Source organism: Callionymus lyra, chromosome 18, assembly GCF_982586985.1.
Source record: "Callionymus lyra chromosome 18, fCalLyr1.hap1.1, whole genome shotgun sequence".
NCBI classification, from domain to species: Eukaryota; Metazoa; Chordata; class Actinopteri; order Syngnathiformes; family Callionymidae; genus Callionymus; species Callionymus lyra.
In genome coordinates this window covers 18041391-18063407 of record NC_141835.1, presented here as the reverse complement: position 1 = coordinate 18063407, position 22017 = coordinate 18041391, and the positions used below count along the sequence as shown (strand labels likewise).

Genomic DNA, 22017 nt, shown 5'->3' with positions numbered 1-22017 from the left:
AGATTTTATTTTTATTTCAAAAGAATTTGCAGGGAAAAAAAAAAAAAAAACGGGTGATCAGAGCGACTTCGGGGCAACTGATGTCCACCGCACTGCAGAGAAGAACTGTCAGTGATATTTACAACAATGGAAGAGTCGAACACGACTAGCGGTGCTTCTGCAATGATATGAGACTACAAACATGGCCGACACTGCACTGGTACCAGTTAACACTGCATCTGTATAAACAAAGTTTTAGCATCAAACGTGAATATTTAACAGTGAAAACGATACAATCTGAACATACAGGGCTTAATAAAGCAGGATTTCCTTCTGAGCACAGTTGATATGAAATACAGATTAAACGGGGAATCTGGAATATAAGTATGTAGGCCACCATTTGGCAACAAACGAGATACATATTCAAGAAAAAAAGCTGTACAAACAGAAACACACTGTAGTTAAAATCTTGTACTAAAGCTACAGGCTTCAAAATATGTTTGTCTTTTAAAATTGTGTTTTTTTTTTTTTACTTGGAAAAAGCTGTCAATCCAACCACAGCTGCAACACATATTCTTCAAGTCCTGCAGAGACAGTGGTCCTTCTATTAATGTGTGCGACTGTCACACACCCAGACGTGGACTAGGGAGGCGGTTGGTGGTGGTTAGGGCAAACATTTAGTGTTGAGATCCTCCATGATTGAACAAAGTGCGGAACCGAAGTGAAACTGTTGGGTTTTTTCGCTGCTCTGCGACACCAGAACCAAACAAGAACATGTGTGTCGACACAACCGATGCCAACCGGGAGAGGACGAGGAGAAGAACCACGTCCTTCTGGAGTAGTCGACGATCTTCTTCTGCTCCAGCTAAAATCGGATCCGCTGGATAGGCGTCCGTTCATCGGGTCTCACGGAGAAGAAATACTTCCAGATTTTTCGTTGGAGAGTCTTGGGATTGTCACCTCGTGAGTCCGATCAGAACATGGGCATCGTGAATCCCTGGAGACACAGAAGATGGCGTTAGTGAGGCCATGATGTCTTCAAATGCAGTCCATTGGATTTGATACTAACCGACTCGTCCTCGATCATGGCTGCCGAGTCGAAAAAGTCTGGTCTCAGTTCCGCTCGCTCACGTCTGTTCCGTGAAGGCGGCTGCCAGAGACGGAAAAGAAACGCATAAAAATCAGGGAACAAACATCGCTGTGACACTTAAAGAAAGGTGATGTTACCGACCAGATCGATCACCATCGTGTCCTCAAACTCCTCGTTCATGTCTTCTAGCTGGCCTCGCGATGACATCATAACATCCTCAAAAATGGGCTCCGCGTCGTCCTCCATCAGACCGCGGCTGCAGGGAGGACGGGTGTTACTTTCCAAGACCGTGGAACAGGTGAAACCCAGAAAGATGACTTACACAGTTTGCCGGACGCCCTGGTTGCTGCGTGACTTGATGTAGTTCATGGCTGTCCGGTCCTTCCTGCTCACCTCCTCCATCTTCTGCTGGTTCAGCCACTGCATCTGCATCTGAGTGCTGAAGACAACAACACACTTGTAACCTTCCCCACTAGGACTTCAGCTGTGTCAGTGATGAAACTTGAACAATATGTTGTAGGAGTGATGAAGTGAGGACCATCATTACTGCTGACCTCTGCACTCTTGCTTCTGCTGGTGGCCATTTGTGGCATTTGTGTGTGTGTGTGTGTTTACGTGTTGGTGTGTGTGTTTATGTGTCGGAGAGATGTGCATGTTTGTGTTCCTGCGTTTGTTTTGTCTTTGTGCTTCTCTATTGAGTAGGTGTGTGTGTATGTTTCTGTGTTGGGGTGGTGTGTGTGTTACTCTGTTGGGCAGGTGTTGGGTTCTCTTGTGGTGTTGTGTGTTTCTGTGTTGGGGTGGTGTGTGTTAATGTGTCGGAGAGATATGTTTGTTTGTGTTCCTGTGTTGGGCTTGTCTTTGTGCTTCTCTATTGAGTAGGTGTGTGTGTGTTTCTGTGTTAGGATGGTGTGTGTGTTACTCTGTTGGGAAGGTGTTGGGTTCTCTTTTGTGGTATGGGATGGTGTGTGTTTATGTGTAGGAGAGATGTGTGTGTTTGTCTTCCTATGTTGGGCTTGCCTTTGTGCTTCTCTATTGAGGTGGTGTGTATATGTTTCTGTGTTGGGGTGTGTGTATGTTTCTGTGTTGGTGGTGTGTGTGTGTGCGTGCGTGTGCGTGCATGTGTGTGTTTCGTTCTGTGAGACACCATTTAGAAAAGTGCTCTGACCATGATTGTGTACCTGTGAGCTCACTCTACTTACTTGTGTACAAAGTCATTCTCTGAGCCTGGTTCCGAGTCTGGTTCTGGCAAGTGCTCTGCGGGTCTGTTCTCTCGGAGGACGGTGGACGTGAGCTGTGGCGGATGCAGTGGTCCTGGTGTCTGTATGCTGTCGTTACGCAGCAACCACGAACCATCGACGCTGCTCTCCTCTGATTGTTCAGAAGGAACACAAGGATCAATGACAAGGTTCTCAGAAGGTCTCGCTGGTGTCGTCTTGCTCACCCTCGATGCGTTTTTTGTGTAGCGGCGGTCGACCCTTTTTGCTTCGCACGGAGCCCGTCTTGCTGCTGGAGGCCGACGTGACAGACATGTGGTCTTCGTCTCCTCCCGTCAGCAGGCTGTTCCTGTAGGAGATGAGCGGCAGCCACACGTCCTCGCGACGCTCCGACATGGAATCGGACATGAACTTCTCCAGGTACGAGTGTCTGAGGAGCAACACAGTCCGTAAGCAACTCACGGTATCGATGATAATTGTTCTCAGACACTTACACTGTCTTTTTGTCTTGACGGATGAGTTTGGAGGAGAATTCACTCAGGACCTCCAGGAAGGCAAGATTGATGGGAGGGAACTCAGACCCTCGAGGATTCTGGTACTTGAATGCAAACTCTATTCCATCCCTGAGAGACGGAAGACAAAAGCAGGAGGATGAAGATTTTAGTTTCACATAATGTTAAGAGATAAAAAATTACATTTCTTTGATGAAAAGGCAGAAGGAAAAAGCAAAGAGAAACCTGGAAAATCAAATATTAAGAAAAGATAAAATGCTATAAATAATATAAACAAGTCATGCAAAATAAAATCTTATATTAACTTGTAATTAGAAAATTCTCATTACAGGTGTAAATCGATTTTTTTTCTCATATTTTTGAGATTAAGGAGAAAATTCACACATCTTACTAAGGAAAAAAGGGAAAATAATGTAATAATCAATATGATTGCAAACAGACGTGGGACACAAAATGGAAAAAGAAAACAAATCAATGCGAGTTCAGATCGAAACTAGAAAATTGAAGAACTACTACTTTAAAAACAAAGGCCCCAAGAGGCTGGAGCCTCACTTTGCCCTCTTGGCACTTTGATGGACAAGTTTGAACCCCAAATCTTCATATTTATGTTAAGACTAAAAATGGTCGGTGGTGTCACAAGATATGTAACGGTGATTTTGAGTTAAACAACTAGTGACGTTATCATAAGGATGTTGTTTGAACATACAAACATCATGTCAAGTCCAACTATCAATACATAGGTACAGTTCTTACTTGTGCAATGTGGCCACAGCCTCTCTGGTTTTGATCTGATCCAGGCCAAACGTGAGGGCAAAGCGCCGAGCGAGCTCCTTGATGCCGCTGACGTGAGACGAGGTTCGGTCCAGGTTGGGACCCTGATCCTGCAGCAGCTCATTGAACAGCTGCAAGACACATGCATTTTAGTCTGTGTGATATATGAGGAGAATATGAGTGAGAGTCTCACCTGCTGCAAACTGAGAATGAGCGTCTTTGCACATAATATCTTGTCTGCCTGTCGCGTTTTACTCAATGTCTCCTTGATGATGTCACCATAATCATTATAATACTGAAACATGAAAAGAAAAAAATCAGTAAAGATCCACTTCTGGTCATGACTGAACATGTATATACGGCACCTTCATGTAGTGCTTGAAGATATCAGCAGCAGCAGGCATGTCCACGATGTCGTAGATGATGAGTTTGCAGAAAGCAGCCAGCAGATTTCTCCTCTTGTGGAGAGCCTCGATCTTGTTTGCCTCGTCCTCCTCGTCTCCTTCTGGACATTGATCAAAAGCATGCAAGTTAAATCAACTTACAATCCATTTTTTTCTTTTTTAATGACAGTTCAGGTCACCCATGCTCTGGCTCTCGTCGTCCTGGTCGATGAAGACGTGGTCCAGGACAAAGTTGAGCAGCTCGTTCTGCAGTGAAGCATCTGGGTTGAAGACCAGAGGCTGAAGGCCTTCTCTGCTGCCGGAGGTCAGCTGGTGACTGAAGATCATCAGCAGGTCACACAGGAGCATAAAGGCCTGCGGTAAAACAAAAGGGATTAAGGTTTTGCCGGTGACACATTTCAATGAGCTGAGAGGAAACCACAGTTAAGCATGGCAATGAAGGAGTCTTCTTTCAATAGACTGTGCGGACACCATGATTATGCTAATCGAGAAAAGAACAAGGGACCAACACCCTTTTGGTTTTTATCTGGGACAATGTGATATTTAAACAGCCTATATTTTATGACATCTTTTTACTTATTTCTTTTTATTTGAGTTATTCACTCATTGAAAATTGATTTGTCATCGTATTCCTCGTTTATATTATACATAATTTAAATTTGTCTATATATTAAAGATTTTAAAGAATACATGACTATAATATATACTATTTTACTTTGAGGGTAGTAAGCAGTGACATCAGAATATTAAATGGTTGAACGAAACTTTTTTTTTCAAAATTTTCAAATCTCCATATCTAAAATGTTGTTGGCCTCTTTTCTATTTCCAGAACTAAAAAGTACATTTTCTTAAATTCAACATTATTTTATAATAGCCTTTTAAATTCAATATATGTTTCAGCCAACCATGTGACAAAGAGTCAATCAGGTGACGACATAGAAGCACTCGCACATCAATTCATCATGGCAGACTCCAAAGCAAGGTTATTGTCTGTTGCAACTATTATATCAACACTTAATTAAATATACAACACTATGAATTAGAAATTATTGTTTTTTTCAAATAATTATCGGAATAAGAATATCAAACATTAACATTAAATTATTTAGTATTTAGTAAAAATATAGAAATTATTGAATTCAAAATAACATTATAATATTCAACCATTGAATTTTCAGAAAGCACTACACTTAACATCCCTCTATGACAATCATTTATTTATATTTATAATTATATTATTATTTATATTCAATCTCTTTCTTCAGCTGAGACCTCTGGGTTCATGTTTTTAAGAAGACACAATACATGTTAATAAGTGGTCAGATAAATTCTGTGTGTGTCTTAATAACCAACCTGCTCCTTGACAGGCGTGTTGACGTTGGACAGGCACTGCTGACACACAGCCAGGAAAGACTTCACAACCCGCCTGAGAGCCAGCAAGTCGTCCTGCATGCACACGAGCACACATTAGGAACAAATCATCAACCAAATATTGGGAGCTCTCCATGAACCAATAATTGAAAAAAAAAAAAATCTTAAAAAGGTCTTCATAAACATGATGTTAAGGTTTTTAATGTAAGGTCAAGGCTATTGTATTATTGTCTTTTGAGAAACATGTAGACAAACAGTCAAGACTATTAAAAACATTTTGTGCAGAGATAACGTTACGGGAAACAACATTTGATCAATTAACGAAAGTGTCTCAGGATCCGAGATGCTTCCTCCTCACGCACCTTGCTGGGAGCTCCTTCTGTGATCTTGACCAGCTGCCAGAGGACGGAGTAGTGGGAACATTGCAGGGCCTGGACCGCTATCTGCTCGGGCATGGAGCCCTGCTCGATCCCCGCTTTAAGCAGCCGATAACAGTTTCCAAACAAATCCCACCTGGTCAGGTCATGGGCGCTAACGAGGGACGAGAAAGAAGAGATAAACATATTTATAGTTGACAGACGCTCGTGCTCGTGAAGACTTACTTGTGGAAGGCTGTTAGTCTTTTCAGGGTTGTTAAAACATTATAGATATCATCATCGTCCGCCTCCTCAGCCTGGAAAGAAAACATTGTTTTCAAATATGCAAACTTCTAAATACAGATCATAAATCGTAGCAGATTTTCGGTTTCATGAATTTAAACATGAAGGTCACTACTTTGGTTCTGGTCAAAACCTTAAAACAAAATTAAAATTGCTTTTAGATTTGTCAATTACCGTGTAAGCTTAATAAGGTTTTTCATTGATGGAATAACCTCAAATAGGTTTGAGGGTTAATACTCAATAATAGGTTAATACTTTGCCATAAAATCTCCCCTTCCTAGATGACTGCTTCATGTCTCAACATATTTAGACTTCTAACCCTCCTTCACTCCCCCAGAGCTCCTCCTCCTTTCTCAGCACCTCTGGAGAAATTGGATCCAGGATATCCTTCACCACAGTGTCATTGGGTTAATATCCATGCTCCTCTCTTGACCCCTCTGCTCTAGACTGTTTTACTTGTTTTTTACCAATCTTACCTCCTGAAGCAGTTCCTCGACAGAGTGTGAAAATCTGTCGGTCATCTCGTCGATGAGTTGTGAGCGGGCGATGTCTACACGGTTCATGATGGTATATTCCTCAGAGCACAATATGCTGTAGGTTTTGCTGCAGGCTTCCAGTACGTCGGCCTCAATGTGCTTTTCTACCACAAGTCGGATCTGCTTCAGCAGGGCGTCCAGGTGCTTCTCCATTCGCCCGGCGCTGTACACGTCGAGGTCGAAGAACTGGGGGATCTGCAGAAGGTTGGCTACTTTCTCGGAGTCCGCTTGATACTGGGAGACGAAATTAAACGGCAATATTAGTTGCATGAATTAACTGTCAGACAGAGAAAAAAGGAACAAAAAGGGTTTGAATAGAGTTCAAAATGTGACATTGGTATAGAAATTTACACAATAGCTCACACCCAGTCAGAGCTCCATCAGTCATCAATTGTTGTGCGCATCAGCGCCACTGCCAGTCTTTCATCTTACCTTTGACAAAAGCATGGGCAGTGCCATGATGAAATGCTCCGTCAGTTTGTTCTTGTCATCTATCTGCGTCTTTCTCTCTTTGGCCGTGAGAACCTGAAAGAACATAAATGAAAGGTGAAATGAGTCCAAACCACCTGCAGATTTCTAAGGAGTGGACTGCTTGATGTTTACGAACAAAAGCATCCATGTGTGAGCCAGAGGAGGCAGGAGCCCAGTCCAGGACACATCACAGAAAACAAAAAATGTGAAAGCTATTGCGGCTTATAACTAAAGACCTCCATAATGTTGCCTACTTTTCTGTGTATCTACTCTTAGCTATGACGTGTGTGTTATGATTACATATCATGTTTAGTTGTTTCTAGAAAAGTAATAAAGTTGGGGTCTTGAAAAAATGCTTAATTGTCAGACAGGAACTGGAGAAGAATAACAGAGATTAAAGTGTAAAAAAAAGTTCTTACTCGTTTGCCAGTGCCCCTGCCAACCGGAGGGTGAGCCTCAGCTGCTTGTCGGATAGTGCAGACCATGAGCTCGATTAAAGCGCTCTCTTGTCTGTCTGACAACACTGTAGAGAAACAAATACAGTCAAAGGGAAGTTATTGGACGATCTTACGATACTCTGGATAAAAAAATAAAAAAATGATTCCTACACTCTTCTCCTTGCACCGGCTCTTCCAGTAGAAGCTCTGCCATGCACTCCCAGTCCTTCAGCAGCTCCTGAGAACTTTCCCATAGCGAATCCACCAGGTACGCTGCATGCTCATGAAGCTACATAGAGCAGAGAATAGCTTGTCAGGAAATGATAATAAAATATTAAGAATGAAATCAGTTCCATTGCGTGACCAACTATTTTCTTTTAGTCCATTCAAAACTATGTAACAACACTTTTGTATAAATTGATCCGAATTGGATGGTTTTCATCAACAACACATTCTGATTAAAGGCTTGGTGATAGATTGAAGTACAGTAGTAGAGTTCATACCTCACTCTCCAGAAAGAATAGGACAAGCATCCGGATGAGATTTCCATTGGGGCTGCTTCTTCCTCTGCGCTTTGCAAGTGCTTCTTCTGCTTGAGGGTCGTGTCGACTGAACAACCTGACAGATGCCAATCATGATATTGATGTTAATCAAGGAGAAAATGGAAGAATAAATCTTACATGGTGTCCCAAAGAAATATATATATTTATACTTGCTCTTTTTGCACACAAAGTACAAACATTTTTACTTTTCTGCTTAGAGAAATAGAAATGCCGGCAAATGGGAAAAAAATCTTTGAGCAGACAGTTAAGTCTACAGAAATTACATTTACCAAGATAAAGTATGAGCCTGACTGCAAAATTGTTTTTTTCTTCTCTGTGTTTTTTTCCATTAAATACATCAAATTCCTTTACTCCATTATCGGATGTCTCTGTATAATTACTGCAGCAAAAAAAATAGTTCTTTGTTATGAAGCGTAAAAAATGGCCCACACAAATTCGGTTGGAAATTTCAATAAGATGTGAAATATTTTAATTTGAAAACAAATCCTAATAAGGAAAATTTCCCCTGAACATACAGTCCCTAAAACATGGACATCCTAAATGATCTCCATTTTATTTGGGTCACACGGTGTAAGGTTATAATATGAACAGTCCAACTCACTTCCTGTGCAAGAACTCTCCAGCAGCAACAGCCACTGGTCTGTGGGCGGAGTACACCAGGTGGTACACATTCTCACAGTCTTCATTGGATAACGCATCTTCACTGCCCCTGTGAAGGATCGCAAATGTAAATCGTGGCCCCTTTATTTTGCAATGACCATAAAACTACAACTTTTTTTTTTTGTGATCTTGACAAGCTATATTCTGGTCTGTTGGTTAAGAGAAGCTAGATTGTTATCATGCACATATATATTTTATCTGCCTTTTACATGACTATACTTGTCATAAAGGTAATCCAGATCAAATTATCTACACAAATATATATTCAATTATCCTAATGTACTCACTGCAAGATGAGTGTGACCAGTCTGATGGCCTCCACAGCAACATCGTACTCCTTATCCAGCGTCATCGATACAATTCGATCCTATTGCAGATCAGAATTTAAAACTTTGATCAATATAATATACAAAAATATTACTGCTTATTTAATCGTATTACCTTAAAACGATTTGTGAAGAGCTCCAGCTTTGGGAATAACTCGCGGTTTGTAAATAGATTCTGTAGAGCCTTTAGGCACTTGAGACGTACCTCCCCTTGCTTGAGAAACAAAAATGAAATATGAGGAATAAAACATGACTGATGAGGAGTCAAAATAACTCACCCTATCATGTAAGGTCCAGCCAACATATTTCAAGTAACTGTCATTCAGAAAAGCGTCACTGTACATCTTCATCCACACGCCGATCTCCTCAATACAGATGGCTCTGATTTCAGCAATCGCGTCCCTAAAAATTAAAAAGATAAATCATCAAGCAAGTGATTAATGTATAAATGTCTGCTTCTGAAATCATACATGACGGAGTTCCATCTACCTGTAGCGATGGACAAAGATTCCTTTGAAGATCGAGTTCATCATATTTTCTATCTCATCTTGGTTTTCTTGAAGCTTAACAATGAAAAAAAGAAAAGTCAGGACGTTTCTCTAAACAAGACTTTTTATTTCACAGTTTTATGACCTGTCAAGGACAAATTGAGAACAAACCTCTTTCCGTTTTTGCAGCAGAAGCTCCAGCTTCTCGTTGGCTCTCTTGCCGGCCATCTTGTTCCTCTCCGTCTCATATTGCCTCTGAGTGTTGTCCTGGTGTATACTCAGGTTCAGAGCCACATTTACAAGTGCTGTCATCAGCTTCATCGCTGTGTGGACAGAAAACAAAGGTCATCGTTTAAAATCCATATTATATTGGTTCAACAAGTGGTGCATGACGACTTTGAAGCTCACAGGATAATTGTATTCCTAAATAATAATATTGAATGCCATAAAAAACAAAAATATGGCAGGATGAGTTCAATTGTTTTACATATAATTGTAGAAAGATTCATACAGTGTTGCTAGGTAAAAGCAAAAAACACTTATTTGTGAAAATTACTTTTTTTTTTACTTTTTAGAAATCTACACAAAAGACAAGTGATTATGATATTTTTTCAATGCACAAAAGAACAAAAGAGCACATTATAAATATGTTTTTAAAATGATATACAATTCCAAAAGGATCTATCAAACTTGCAGAGACCAAGTAAATAGATCATGTAAACACCTTCTGGTTGCAAGAAGGCTTTTCTAAAAAATTCAGTTGATCTATGTTAAAGAATCAATTATTTTTGTCTGTATATAACAACACAGTATTTTACCATACTTCAAATAATGACTTAAACCAGTACCATACATAAAAATTTAAATGAGCAAATGAGCACCTGCTAAAGTGGACGTGTGTCTGAAGGCTCTGACTTGAGAATCCGAAAGGCCAGTGAGCAGGGAGATGACCGTGTCCATCATGTACTCATCATAGATGATGCTGTACTGACACTGCCGGATCAAAACGCTGATGAACTCGCAGAAGTTGTAGCGGAACTTCTTCCACAAGGGCCCGGGCATGGTGAGGGGATAGTCGCCGCTATCCTGGTGGAAGAAGACAGGAGGAAGGATCAGAAACCATGTCGTGAGATCATTTACAAGGGGGATGATATACCTAATCTAGTAGGACTTGGTCCACTATTAGATTAGTGTAAATGATGAAGCTTTTGTAAATCGAAAGAAAAAAACATGAACTTTTTATGAGGAATTATTATTAGTTGTTTTGAAAAGAAGCCAACGGAACAAATCATTGAAGTGGACTACTACACAAGTGATATTAAGTTAAATGTGTTTCTTTTCATCAAAACTTCTCTATAACACAACTATGTTATAATACCTCATCAAACTCTTCAGTCATCTTGCGGATGATCTCGGCATTCTGCATGTTCCTGAACATCTCAATTCTCACGGTGCCTATTTAGAGAACATCATAGAAAAACATACATGAAGATATAGCATACGGTATGTACACAGCATACTTAGTTGAGAGTCCAGAGCCAAGTCTTACCTTTGCAACCTGAACACTGAATGAAGAAATTGATAAGATCCAGTAGCGCCAAGTCCCTGTCCTGTTTGTACGACTCGATCCACTCGTCCACCACCGACTATTCAAGTGCACAGGTTTTCAAATGCAAGGTCATTACAAGTGGGTGTAAAGAAATGAACAAAAGTGTTGACGATGTGTTCTAGATTAACCACCTGCATGGCACTCTTGCCTATTTTGACCACTTCGAACAGCGTCACTGGTTCACCACTGTCTCCATTTTGCTGAACAACGCCGTTGGCTTTTCCTCTTCCTCTTGGAACACTCGCGGTCCGGTCAGCGGGGGCCTTCCGAGGCTTCTTATTTGATGCCTGGGAAGAAACGGGTTGTGCAAGCAGGTGAAGTTAAATAGTTTTAAGTGGATATAACATTAAGAGGTTTAAATAACTTTTTAACTACCATATATATTAGATGAAAGAAATACAATCTAGAAAAAAACTGAGGTGAATTATGTGTTACACCACCACCTCTGTCATCTCACCAGAGTTTGCTTTCCTGGCCTTCCTCTTTTCTTCTTGCCTTTCAGCTCCGTCTCCTCCATCTCACCGAGACTTAAACCTACAGCATCTGTTGCACCAGACTCATTGGACGAGTCCCTGTGGAAAATAAAAATACACCAGATTAACAATAATTCGATATTCTTCTGTAGGAAGTAAACATCAAGGTTAATTCTGAGCTTCTATTTATTGCATCACTCACTGCAGGACAGGGAGCTCAGACGTGATCATCTTGGAAGATTGGGGTTGATGGATTCTTCCACTATTCTCAGGATTGGGTGAGTTGTTGAGTTCTTCAGCAGCAGATGAGATGGGGGGGAGAGGTCTGAAGGAACGGGTAAGAATGGCTCCAGGAGTGACCTGCTCTTAACTCTCCTTAGTTTCTGGAAAAAAATAAACAAATTAAAAGGTTATTTTATGATGACTCACATTTAGTGTAGACGTTTTAAAGTGACTCTGAAAATATGGTGAGGTTTTTGGCTAAATTCAAATTCAGGATTTATTACCATGTGTGTCAAATAGTTACGACTGAAAATAACTTTATCACGAGTCATCCCACTTCTGATTTTTTAATGTACGACAGAATTTAGGGCAGCATTTTAGCTGCAAAACACAATATACAGTACAGGCCAAAAGTTTGGACACACCCCTTCGGCTCATTCAAAGTTTTTTCTATTTTTCGGACTGACTGATCTTAATTTATTAAGATAATGACACAAAAGAAACATCTGTGAAGTAAAAACATTTCCAGGTGACTTTATTTTGTAGGTCAGCAAAATTACCGCAAAACTCTGCATAGCAATCATAAGAGAAAAGGGTGCTTCTTTGAAGAAACCAAAATATAAGACAAGTTGTCAGTTATTTCACACATATTTGTTAAGTACATAATTCCACACGAGTTCATTCGTAGTTTTGATACATTCAGTGAAAATCTATAATGTAAATTATCATGAAAACAAAGAAAAAGGATTGAGCGAGAAGGAAAATGTACTGTACATGGTCCGTTAACGTCCATTTAAAAAGAAAAAGGTCAAATGTCATCGGTAGCAGAAATTGACGGGAAAAGAGGACACCAACTGGTCACTTAAGGAACTACATGATTGTAATGCAAACCGATCGTTGCTGAGGCTTAACATTAAAAATGACTTCTAAAATAAGTTTTGGAATTTGTTTTTTTTGTTTTTTTAACTTAATTATAGTCGTATATTAAATATCATCACAACAAACGGGACGGGGGTATTCCGTTTAAAACATCAAATTGGTTCAAAAATCAGATAAAATGGGAGGGAAATCAAAATGTAACAAATAACTATTTTATATAAGGTGTTTATTCCATACAGCTGACGACTGGCTCGTATCTTAAAGTTAAATGAAACATGAAATGTGATTAATTATCTCAGAAGTGTCTTCATTAGAATGTCCTCTTTGTAGCGCTCAGTCGACGCAATACCAGCCATCACCAGTGGAGGCAGTATCATCCACAAAGTAATCTATCGGTTCTCTCCCAAACAATAAAAACAGGTCTTTAACATAAAGATCGACGAGTGTAAACAATAAAGGGATTTTTTTAAATCCACTTGGTTGCGTTATTGATGCGTTTGTGGACATATTTTGACTTTTACTAAGGTATTTTGCCCTCAATACGAACAGTTGTATACATATGCGTTTGAAAAAACGTCTGGACAACAGTAGGGGGCAGGCTAAGAGAGTATGTATTTGAATACTGTCTCCACACAAAGTGTGCACAGAAGAATAACATGGGGAACAGAGGCTGTCATTGCTTTCACTCTTAGAATAAAAATAGTATGGCAATGAATAATTCACCATTTAAATTTATAAATGATAGATGGGAAAAACTACTGTCATAAAACCCCCTAAAAATGGGCATTTCTGTAGATTTTCATTCCAACTTATTATTAAAAAAGAATGATAAACGTATCAGAATCAGAGCATTTTATTGCCAGTGTTGTGAACACAACATAGGATCTTTTGTGGTGTCAGTACACAATAAAAGAATGAAATAATATAACACAAAATAAGCAATAGAAAAACAGATCCAATATATAATTTACTGTAGACTCTGCAGCACATTCCCCTTTTAAGTTCAAGAGATTGGTTGTCATTAAATATAGGAAAGCACACTTCATGTTATGTCATGATTGAACAGTTTGATCTATTTGAAATGTAATTTTTAAAATATGTGCTCAGTATCAATCATGTTTTGACAAGAGGGGGAAAGATACACTTTACTCAAGCAGAATTGAAACTATAATAAAAAAAAGGAAAGATTATGTTTGTTACGTATATTTTCTGACAATATCTATACAATTTTATCTTTGACAAAGAGACATGTTTCTAACAAAACTATGCAATATAAAAGGTACACAAACAAAACAGCAGCAAAACAATTATTATCCAGCACAAATATGTGGGGAAAAAACATTGCTTTTATTTCAAATATTCTAAATCAATTATTTTGCCTGTCATATCAAATGGTTATTTTTGTTGTTGATAAAGCACATTTCTCTGGGAAATAAATCTTATTAAGGCAAACCACCTGTTAAGTTTTGAATTGTAGTACTTCTTTGTAACTAATATCTGGAATGATGATATTTCCTTTGTAACCTGATAATTATTAAAGAGGTTAAGGACATAACATTTCCATAAAGACAGTCTTTACCAAACCATAATAAGACGTGCATCTTTCCATCCAGTAGCATGTCAAACATGCAATAACCTTAACAAATCCATATGAGGAATGAATATTGTTTGATTTGAATCAGCAATAGGAAGCTACAAGAGCAGAGAATCGATGTGTGTGTGTGTGTGTGACAGGTGTTGGATAATAACATTAAATATCAACAAATCCTTTAGTTTTGCTGGTTTGCCTAAAATTTCTTCCAACAGTGGCAGACGACACGCGGTCGTAAAAGCTGCTCATGAATAATTTGTAGATTGCTTGTTAAAAGTATTTTTACAGTTTGGGGGTTTGAACTGAAGCTTCCATCAACATTCACTGCAAGAATCTTATCCTGCTAAGCAAAAGTAAAGTTATCACTTTCACACATATCAGCTGAGGCGTTTAGTTACTTAGAACAACAAAGGAAACTCCATCCTGATGAATAATTGAATAGCTATTTAATTAAGTGTATAATTTCAGAAAGTTTTCTTTGCAAAACAAACAAAGGGTTATTTAACATCACAGAGCATTATTGTTGTTGTTGTTATATTTATAATTTTTTTAATTGCATTTTTATACATGTACTGTATGTTTTATCAAATGTTTCTATGCATGTTTTTTCTTAACTTTCTGCTGAGACGATGTGAATTTCAGCAACAAATAAAGAATAAAGGAATATAAATCACTCAAAATGATGAACTTTGTACTATGATTGAGTGTGTGTGTGCATTAGAACTGCAGCCAAAGATCAGCCGTTAGTCACAACTTTATTCTTGTTACGTCTAGCCGTAAACATTACTTGGTCACAGCAGCAGATGTGGCTCTTAAACAGGAAGGTGTCAAACAACGTAGCAGGTAGTCGTAATGATATGGTTGGTACTAGAGAGCAATGATCAGTTACATAGCTGCTCAGAGAACAACACAAGATGAATAACTCTAGTGTCTGTGTCCTTAAAACTATTTCATAGCATGGAAAGAGCAATATTGAGATTACTTGACCAATAAATATTTAGTGATCCACCATCACCTTCACATATGCACACATTTGGTTGGAGGGAATGTTGAAAAGTGCAGTGTCAAATAGACACAAACGATCATCTCTTGATGGTTGACCGAGCAAACCAATTGTCTGTGAGTGTGCGTAAGCCTTATGTGTGCGTAAGCATTGTGTGTGTGTGTGCGTGTGTGTTGCACAAGGAAGCCGAGCGAGTATCCAAGGACCACTTAACATGCATAACGTGTTCTCCGGGAGTCAGGGCGATGTTGCCATAGCAACTGGCGTGGGTCATAAGCTAGAGTAGATACGGCTCATTTGATTGGCCAAGGGGAGACAGCAGGGACCAAACTGCACTGAGAGCAGGGCAGGAAAACATATACAATCATCAAACTATAAGTTAGAAACTTAAAAAAAACAAACTTCTTTTAAAGCAAAAATCAGCCTTATTATTGACTAAATAACGTAACATACCATTATATCCAAACGGAGTAAAAAAAACGCATTTGTGTAACTGGTTTGAACTGGAATCAAACAAATAATATTGAAGGAGATGAAAAGACTAGACAATAAACCAAATTTGTGTCGATGTTAAGGCATCTTTATAAATTATTGAAATGTAATTCATTTTTATGAACATCTTACAATAATTTAATTTTAAACGTATTAATTTATTTTATCTAATCTAATTAAAGAAGTCCTTAAGAGATATAAGAAAAAGAGTGAAATTTTAAAGTTGCTCCTGTATGGCTCTGGAAAGATTTGCATGTGTGTTTATTGAAGGAAATTGTTTTTCATAACATGATTTATTGATCACGCAGAAAGATTACCATTTCTCTGCAGCTAAGAAGGTAATTCCGTACATACTGTATATACAAGATGAAAAAAACATACTCAAAATTTTCTCGACTTGAACTGAGCCTCATCATCAAGCATGGGTTTTAAATTACACTTGAAGATCAAGTTCTCAAGTTTCCCAATGTTTATAGGGAGGGTTTTACTGGCCTGACAGAAATGGATCAGAGCCAGAAAGCAGAGCTTTTTAGTGTCAGTAATATTTAGTTTCAACACCCCTGACAAACCGTGGTCCTCTTTATTAAAAGAGCCATTGTGTCATATGGTAGCTTTGAAGATAACAAATGTTAATAAAATTGTTTAGTCCTCTTCCTTCCTCATACAATAAAGTCGTTTCCATTGTTGTCATGGACAGAATGGTCACATAAACCGCTGTTAAACAGTTACCCTCATGCTGCAGACAGTAACCAGTGTTGTTGCACATGTTTGGGTGTCAATTTGAAACCAGACGGTAATAGTTGACGCCCATTAAAAAACAGTTATTGAAGAAATTCAAAGGTGGGATGACAAAATTACTATAAATGAAGAGTTCTTGGTCAGAAAGATCATTTTATTAACTAAATAACTAAATCAATTCTGGCTATAGGGGAGACTTCATTGACATGTGTGCTTCTGTGTTTTTTTTCCTTCTAATTATTTTGTCAATATGTGTTCTGCTGCTGCAATCTTGATTAAACAACTTCATTTATTCAGTGCGCACTTGTCCCATGGCCTCAACAAAAGTGTGGCACAATAGCTGATGACTCAGACAGACTCCTGCCTGAAAAAAAGCTCATCATCATAGAATAATGATGCGATAATAAAAGTGGGAAAGATTATGTTTGTTATGCACATTTGTGACAATGTCTAAATAATGTTAACTAAATACGTTTTTTTCATAAATTGCTCTTCTTAAAGACAAATGTTTCTAACCAAACTTCCAATAAGAAGGTACACAAACAAAATGGCAACGAAAATATCCCTATCTAGCAGCAATATGCCCCTAAGAGAACCTGGATTTTTAATTTTGTATGTTTAAAATTGAAGATATATATTAAATCAATAACGCTGTACAAAAATAATGGTCCATTCATTTCAACTGAAAAGATCAGAGTGATCTTATATTAGTAATTACATTTTTTAATTTGGCTGGAAGGGAGAGCCTTTGGTCACATTGTGAATGTGTGCTCCTGTTTGTTTTTCTCTTCCAATTATTTCATCAATAAGTGTTCTGCTGCAGCAAGCCTGAGAAAACAACTTCATCCGTCGTGCACTTGTCCCATAACTCTAACAAAAGTGAGGCACCTTAGCTCATGACTTACACAGACTACTTGCCTTTTATGGAATTGAGTTCCCAAGAGCCGTTCAAGCTAGTATGATAAGACACTTAACTATTATGATTCCCCACAACCTACTAGATTTTAGCATAGCTTAACAGGATTACAAATGCAGCAAAACAAATGCAATAATCAAAATATATTTCATTTTGCTCATCAATTTGAAAAAAAAGGAATTTCAACAAGGTTCCATATCTTAAACTTTGGTCAGTTATGAGCGATTAGACACATTTTAAATACAGAAATGGCCTTAATAATAACAGAATGAATCTCTTTAAATTTGGTTGTCCATTTCATACTGAGCTTCACTCAGAACATTTAATGCATTGGTGGGGCCCACAGCTACAGCTGATCGACTGTTTATGCCTGAAGGCTACAGGGCTTAAGACACACCTGTTGGCAGCAACTTGCACCAGTTTGTCAAGATGTCATCACACAGCAATGGTCTTGCGGTGTGTTCTCTCTCTGGATTCCTTTTTGTTTTTTTCTAGTATCGCAACATATTTACTATTGAACTAGCTATGGAGAAAGAATTAAGGTGATGAATATAAGCAGTTCAACAGAATTGTGCATGATGTCATCATAGTGTGGATATGTCATAAATAATGATACATTAAATTATGTACCAACTTTATCCCTACATAGTAAAGTGATGAAGTCAAATAGCATCTTGAAATGTTTTAGGATTTCCAGTTAATGTTTTTTCCACTGACCAACTCCCCTGACAAACACCCGTTCAATTTATATATACATATACACGATTGTTGTACAATCTTAAGAATGTAAAACACTCACTGCACAGAAAGAAAACTACTACGCAGGAGGGGGAGAGGGTGGGAATCTAAAAACATTGGATGCCAAGATGCCAAAACTCATATTTGTCAAGATGTGCAAAGCAAAAAATGCAGTCCCCAACAACAAACTGTGGACATTTGGATGTTAATGATTATATTTCAATGTATACACTGCTATACAATGACTGCATGGACATAATATGCAATGCATATTGTTCAACAGATTGAACATTTCTATTTAAAATTACCCTGCAAGAAATCCCTTCAAATGTACGATTATAACTATGTAGTAAACAAGTTCATTTGAGTCAAGAGCACCAACTGCTGAGATCAAAAATCAATGAAACTGCTTCATGATGCTTCATCAGCCCATTAATAGTAACTTAAACTTCATCATTTTTCTTTCATATGCACGATCCTCCTTTGATCCAGCTTTGCTAATTCAGTAACACAAAAACGAATCTCTGAAACAGGTTGGCGGTCTGTAAGTGTGACACCTGCTCTGTATATTTATGTTGCAGACAAATAATTCAAGATATTTAATAAAATTTAATTTAAATGACACTGAATTTACCTTTAAAACCTTAGCAACTAGATAAAAATAGCAAAATAGACCAAAAGAAATCAGAAGTAATCGTGGCAACACACTTTCACGAAATGAATTGTAGATTATATACATCTAAAACATAATGAACAAAATGTGTCTTAAATACTTTGAGTTCTAACAGTGTGAATTTATTCAGCATCAAGATGGATTCTTTTAAACTGTAAAAAAAAACAACTAAAGGCAGCCGAAGGCCAGGTCTGCCCTGTGGGGCAGTGAAACACTGACACCATCTTAAGCTGCTTAAATAACCCATCCAGGCTTTAACACAGCGCGTAATCCCAAACATGCAGTGCAGTTGTGGATGTGGATAAGGATTTTCCATTGACATCAGAATGTTTCACTTGTCTTGAAAGACATAATAAATGGAATCATCTGAACAGACCATGCTAAATACGTAAACACCTGCACAGAAGTCATATTACAGCGGTTAGTTACCATAGAAACGCAGAGTGCAAATCTCTAATTCAGTCACTTTTATTGTAATTTTTATAAATCTTTGTGAAGACAAAGATAAACAAAGAACTCGAACTGTCACACACCTGAAACAAATAGAACCAACACACATGAAAAGCTGGCGTAAAGCACGGTGTGGAGGTCTGTTAGGAAAGTGAAGGGCCACCCTTGTGAACGCAAACTGTGAATGACCAGAACAGTACAATTTAGATCATTTATTATGACAGAGAGATGAGATTCCAATTCCATTTCTAGACAGCCCTAATAAAGTGAAACATTAATTAATTAACCTCGAGGGGCGAGTGATTCATCAAGTGTGAGATGCTGCAGATAAGACAACCACTGTACAGGGTGGAGTCCAAAACATTCAAACACTGGATAGAACACTATTTATTTCAGACTTTCAGTTACACGAAAAGACAAGTTTTATTCCTTATTTTTTACTTATTTTTTGATTGCAAATTTAATATTCTCCAAAAACTAGATGCGTGTTCCAACTTAAGTTGTATAGGAACAACACACTATAACTAAACTGTCCTGTATTCAACGTACATCAACATCAAGGCCTGATAAGGGAAGCACTTTTGCCAGGATGATATCCGATTCAAACAGAGACCTGCAGAAAGGATCAGAGTAGACCGAGGGTGAAAAGTGAAAGTACTCACTCACTTCAAAATTCACAGGAAAATTTTATTTTTATCTGCAGAAACACTACAGCTGTGGTGCACATTTATAATTGCAGTATACCTTTTGCAATTTTTTTTAAAAACAAGCTATATAAGAATACAATATAGAAGAAGAAGCTCTGTCTTCAAAATAATGGCTTCTTCTATTCCAAGAAAAAAAGCAACACAAGTAATCTTATTGACGAACCTGCCAGTCAGAGTTGCATTTGAAAATACTTCAGAGTCGAGGTGGATGAATGTGGAGTAATTATTGACACTTAAAACCTGTACATAGTGATATTAAAGTTGGGAAACCAAGGCAACACTTAATGTCATGTTCACCCAACCATGGAAATATGCTCAATTATTTGAGATAGAGAGACACTTCATTATGGAAGTTAACGTTTTTAATACTTTACATTACTTTAATGCAATGTGACGATACAGTTATAACGTAGCATTGTGAGACGCTCTCTGAGGGTTCCTGAGATGATTGAATTTGAAATGAAGCTGTACTTTTCTGTACAGTATCAGTCAGGTGACACTGACCAGAAGCAAGAGAGTCACAGACTGCAGCCAAGAGTCACATTAATATTTGAAAGGCAAAGAAAGTATGAAAACATGTATTCTTTTCATATTTGATGGCTGCTTATAAGCACTGTTGAAATGAAAAATAGTTGAAGGTTCCGATATTTATTTACACATTTATAAGACAAAATGTTTCTTTTTATCTCTACTACTCAACACTGTTTGAATGTATAATAATTAGGTTTCTTTAATTGAATAGCACATATATAAGACAAATGTTTCAATTTGTTATCATAGTTGAAGGCTGCTCAACACTGTTCTAATCTATAATGTTTGTGGTTTTGTTTATTTGCATCCTGCACGTAAAATGATACATCCTTAGTTCCGTTGTTTACCAAAATTGTGTACTTACTGTATTCACTTAAAAATTAAGAGTTTCTTTTTTAACCATGGTATCAAAACGTGTGGAAATGTCAGAGTTTTTTTTTACTGGTATAAGTATGGACTACTTTAATTTTAGTATCGTGATAACGCCATTTATAATTGTCCTCACTGTGCACTCTCGTGATTGGGAAAATTTTCCTTACGAACAGGAAAAAAGGCTTTCTAATGTAAGTGTTAAAAAGTGAAGCCAATTGTGATTTAATAATGAAGTGCTTTCTGTTGGGGGTTGTAAATAAACCAGTTGAACCATTTATTTTGCCTTCAAACTGATGACTGAAAAAAACTGCTGTTGACTTGACAGTTTTAAACAGTGTACTAATGTGCTAATGCTAACTATTATTAAAAGCTAAGAAGCGAGACACTTCACCGAGGGGAGGACTTTAAGTATCTTGGAGTCATGCTTACGACGGGAGCATGAGATTTACGGGCTGATAGGTGAAGCATCCGCAGTCAGTCATGACTCATGAGGTCTTTGTATGAACTCGATAGATAGATAAAACTTTATTGATCCCTCTGGAGGTCTCCTTCAGGAAATTGACAACTGTCATGGTGAACAAGGGTTTCTGTCTTTCATCTTTGGCGTCAAACTCTAGAGACTAAATGAACAAGATCACAAGCAGCACATTTTTTTTTTGTAACTTTAGTTAAAGTTACGCATCTTCAATTGGAATAGATCTGGAGAAAGACCCAGAACATGTTGGTGAGACGATGTTTCCCATATGGCCTAGGGAGGCTTTGTTACTGTCCCAGAAGAGCTGGAAGAAGTTTATTGGACAAGGTTTGCAGGGACTACCACAAAACAAGATATTGGATACAAGGTATGCAGTAAATGTTATCAATAAAATATTGTTTAACTAGGCAACAGGATAGTAAAATTCTCTTACCATCAATACGTTTTTTGAAAATACAGTACAGGTTCTATCAACAAGCTGCTTTTATTCACATCAATAAATACCCATTTATCGACTGGTATTTGAGCACACAACCAGAGGTAGCACTGTTTAATTATAATTAGCCTTGAACAGAATCAGGCCCATATTTTGCACTCACCACTTACTAAACTTGAATTAGTAATATAGAACATTTATTATAAAGGTGGAAATACAAGGCATTGTCTA

General features: G+C 38.0%; 1 protein-coding gene across 1 annotated transcript in view; it reads right to left on the bottom strand.

The window, feature by feature from the left end:
• Nucleotides 1–22017, bottom strand: part of stag1a (STAG1 cohesin complex component a) — a 31183-nt gene continuing 9166 nt past the window's right edge. The window contains exons 2-32 of the mRNA XM_087779238.1: nucleotides 11766–11946; nucleotides 11548–11662; nucleotides 11222–11377; nucleotides 11031–11127; nucleotides 10860–10936; nucleotides 10363–10567; nucleotides 9653–9804; nucleotides 9483–9556; nucleotides 9272–9395; nucleotides 9109–9207; nucleotides 8955–9034; nucleotides 8609–8716; nucleotides 7948–8062; nucleotides 7616–7733; nucleotides 7427–7530; nucleotides 6969–7061; nucleotides 6477–6770; nucleotides 5944–6014; nucleotides 5704–5872; nucleotides 5324–5416; nucleotides 4150–4324; nucleotides 3932–4071; nucleotides 3760–3861; nucleotides 3549–3697; nucleotides 2778–2906; nucleotides 2511–2713; nucleotides 2269–2437; nucleotides 1392–1508; nucleotides 1211–1325; nucleotides 1049–1129; nucleotides 1–976 (exon numbers count right to left, since the gene is read on the bottom strand). Of these exons, the coding sequence (XP_087635364.1) occupies nucleotides 953–976; nucleotides 1049–1129; nucleotides 1211–1325; nucleotides 1392–1508; nucleotides 2269–2437; nucleotides 2511–2713; nucleotides 2778–2906; nucleotides 3549–3697; nucleotides 3760–3861; nucleotides 3932–4071; nucleotides 4150–4324; nucleotides 5324–5416; nucleotides 5704–5872; nucleotides 5944–6014; nucleotides 6477–6770; nucleotides 6969–7061; nucleotides 7427–7530; nucleotides 7616–7733; nucleotides 7948–8062; nucleotides 8609–8716; nucleotides 8955–9034; nucleotides 9109–9207; nucleotides 9272–9395; nucleotides 9483–9556; nucleotides 9653–9804; nucleotides 10363–10567; nucleotides 10860–10936; nucleotides 11031–11127; nucleotides 11222–11377; nucleotides 11548–11662; nucleotides 11766–11794 (3777 nt within the window). The 5' untranslated portion in view covers nucleotides 11795–11946 and the 3' untranslated portion in view covers nucleotides 1–952. The remainder of the gene's footprint in view (nucleotides 977–1048; nucleotides 1130–1210; nucleotides 1326–1391; nucleotides 1509–2268; nucleotides 2438–2510; nucleotides 2714–2777; nucleotides 2907–3548; nucleotides 3698–3759; nucleotides 3862–3931; nucleotides 4072–4149; nucleotides 4325–5323; nucleotides 5417–5703; nucleotides 5873–5943; nucleotides 6015–6476; nucleotides 6771–6968; nucleotides 7062–7426; nucleotides 7531–7615; nucleotides 7734–7947; nucleotides 8063–8608; nucleotides 8717–8954; nucleotides 9035–9108; nucleotides 9208–9271; nucleotides 9396–9482; nucleotides 9557–9652; nucleotides 9805–10362; nucleotides 10568–10859; nucleotides 10937–11030; nucleotides 11128–11221; nucleotides 11378–11547; nucleotides 11663–11765; nucleotides 11947–22017) is intronic.